General features: G+C 36.2%; 1 protein-coding gene across 1 annotated transcript; it reads left to right on the top strand.

The window, feature by feature from the left end:
- The first annotated feature begins 279 nt into the window (after positions 1-279).
- On the top strand, positions 280-2038 carry LOC147494751 (transcription factor bHLH36-like). Its single transcript, XM_086565977.1, has 3 exons — positions 280-705; positions 1250-1585; positions 1684-2038. The coding sequence occupies exons 1-3, from the start codon at positions 358-360 to the stop codon at positions 1765-1767; spliced, it is 768 nt and encodes a 255-aa protein (XP_086422103.1). The 5' UTR covers positions 280-357; the 3' UTR covers positions 1768-2038.
- The last annotated feature ends 385 nt before the right edge of the window (positions 2039-2423 follow it).

Here is a 2423-nt window from a genome sequence, read left to right as displayed (position 1 = left end):
TGGGAGGATATATAGTAGTCTGATCTAAATTATAAAGATTCTTAATCAATTTAATTTGTGTATCTGAGCTAACGGCCCTTAATCTATATGATGAGGGTGCACCCTCAACGTAAGGTTTATTTCCTCATTTGTATTATTCGGATTAGTACATTCACTACATTGTTGAGAACTTGAGATACTTTAATAAATCCATTAACGGATTAGTATAATGAGGTCACTCATTAACTCAGCTTGTCTCTCACAATTGGATATAATATAGAAACATATATACTGGGTCCTAAAAAGATCGTCAACTTTATACTACACATGTCTCATTGATCTCCATTCCAAGAGACCTGCAAAGAGCACTGTCAAAGGATGAATTATATTACTCACTTGCACCCTTTACACCAAAGTGATGAGCTGTTGTTTCAGATCTCTTCAACTAATTCCTGCACAAAGGAAAAAACTGTCCAACAAAAAATGCTATTAGCTGATGCTTCTTCTGGCTGTTGTAATCCCATCAAGGTCGTTGATAAACTCCAGCTTCACCTCCGTCGCAAACTCTGTGCAACTACAAACACTATTTCTGAAGGTAGTAGTGATACTAACAGCAACAAGAAGAAAAGGATGAAGATGCATAGAGAAGTGGAGAGACAAAGGCGCCAAGAGATGGCTACTCTTTACTCTAAGCTCCGGTCTTTAGTCCCTCAGGAATATCTCAAGGTACATAACCATATAATTCTTCTGCGAGCATATGCTTCATCTAATGTAAATTAACCATATATAACCATCATTTCGGTCGACTCTAACCGACTGAGAGCGTAAATGTATGGTGATCGAAGTGCACTCCTCTCCTGGTACCGGAGGTATTTAAGTGCTAGATCAAAATTAAAACACCTGTTGCGCATTGCCTAATTGATTTTGGAGTATGGAATCTAAGGTACGGTGTTACAGCTTGTTTTCCCAAGTCAACAACGGATAAGAGCACACAAAGCCTTAGACTACCATTCATGTACTGGAGTACTAATTATACCTTGAACCATTCATGTACTTGAGTACAAAATGAACGGGCAGAAGGAAAACATAGAAACATCACCTGGAATCTATTCAGTATGAGGTGTTCCATGATAAAAGCACTTAATACAAAAAACTGTTAGCTTGGAGAGGATTGGAGCTGAGCAAGCTAGAGACCTATTAGTACTATCTATCAACTTTTTACTAGAAGTATCGTCTAATACTCACAATAGTAAATTGTTGAATCATACAGGGAAAGCGATCAATATCAGACCACATGAATGAGGCAGCCCATTACATTAAGCACCAACAAAAGAAAATTAAAGAGTTGGTTGAGAAGCGAGATGACCTACAAAGGTTGTCCAACTCCAACAATTCAAACATGAAAAACCATAGCTCTTGTTCCCAAAATTATGTCACTGTTCATGCTTGTTTCTCTGGAGTGGAGATCATAGTTAGAAATGGGCCAAGCGACCAAGTTCTGCCACTCTCAACCGTGCTAGGAGTACTTGTTGAAGAAGGGCTTAGTGCCACTAGCTGTACTTCAACCAGAGTAAATGAAAATACATTTTATGCTATTCAGTCCGAGGTATCTCTTTGTTTTCTACAAAAACATTACTTCTTTCGTTTCTAGGTTTTATTTTGTTTTTTGTTTCTGATCAATTCTTAATGTTTAATTATCTGCAGATAAACAATCCAAAAGATCTCGATCTACCCAGTTTACGAAGTAAACTGATTAATTTGGTTAATCTATATCAAGGCCTTGGATAAAGATTTATGTAATCTAGACAAAGGAATGATGATTTAGACTTTATTCTTGTACATATATGGCAGATATCTTGCTTGAACACAAGAGTTGTTAATTACTAGAATATTGTATTGATATTAAGGTAGTGGTTCAACTAATAGATGAATGCTTGACACACACGTACTCTCTGCTTCTGTTAAGCCATGGTGTACGTGTCTCCAGATATAGAGGTATAGTTAATCATTAACTATAATTTGAAGAAATGATTTTTAATTTATTTATCTTAGTTTGTTTGTTTTTTTTATTTTTTATTTTATACAATTCCTAAACAGTTAAAACAAAAAACATTTCCCAGGAATTTGAGTACTGTTCAACAATTTCTTATAAACTGCTATAATGAGTGTATAAACTTCTGGGGCGCTCCATTCATTGCCATTTCCCAATTGGTTTTTGTTTCATCCAAAGTTTAAGATAAACCAAGCACGGTCTCTGTTTGAGAAGGGAGACCGTACCATTCATAGAAGTGTTGCCGTATGCACAAGCCACAACTGCACAAGTTTTTCTTTTTTAAAAAAAAGTGATGAGGTTAGGCAGACCTCCACTTGTGCCGTATGCACAACTGCACAAGTTACATGCAAAGACTGTGTAAGTCAAGTTTTAACGACATACATTGTATAAA

The sequence above is a fragment of the Coptis chinensis genome, chromosome 6, assembly GCF_015680905.1.
Source record: "Coptis chinensis isolate HL-2020 chromosome 6, ASM1568090v1, whole genome shotgun sequence".
NCBI classification, from domain to species: domain Eukaryota; kingdom Viridiplantae; phylum Streptophyta; class Magnoliopsida; order Ranunculales; family Ranunculaceae; genus Coptis; species Coptis chinensis.
Note: the sequence above shows the minus strand (reverse complement) of the source record. Positions and strands in the feature narration are given on the sequence as shown.

Excerpts from the sequence above, each read along its gene's own strand:
- LOC147494751 (XM_086565977.1), top strand. The coding sequence starts at position 358 with ATGAATTATATTACTCACTTGCACCCTTTACACCAAAGTGATGAGCTG. Across the intron at positions 706-1,249 it reads TCCCTCAGGAATATCTCAAG|GGAAAGCGATCAATATCAGA; the intron begins GTACATAACCAT and ends TGAATCATACAG. Across the intron at positions 1,586-1,683 it reads TTTATGCTATTCAGTCCGAG|ATAAACAATCCAAAAGATCT; the intron begins GTATCTCTTTGT and ends AATTATCTGCAG.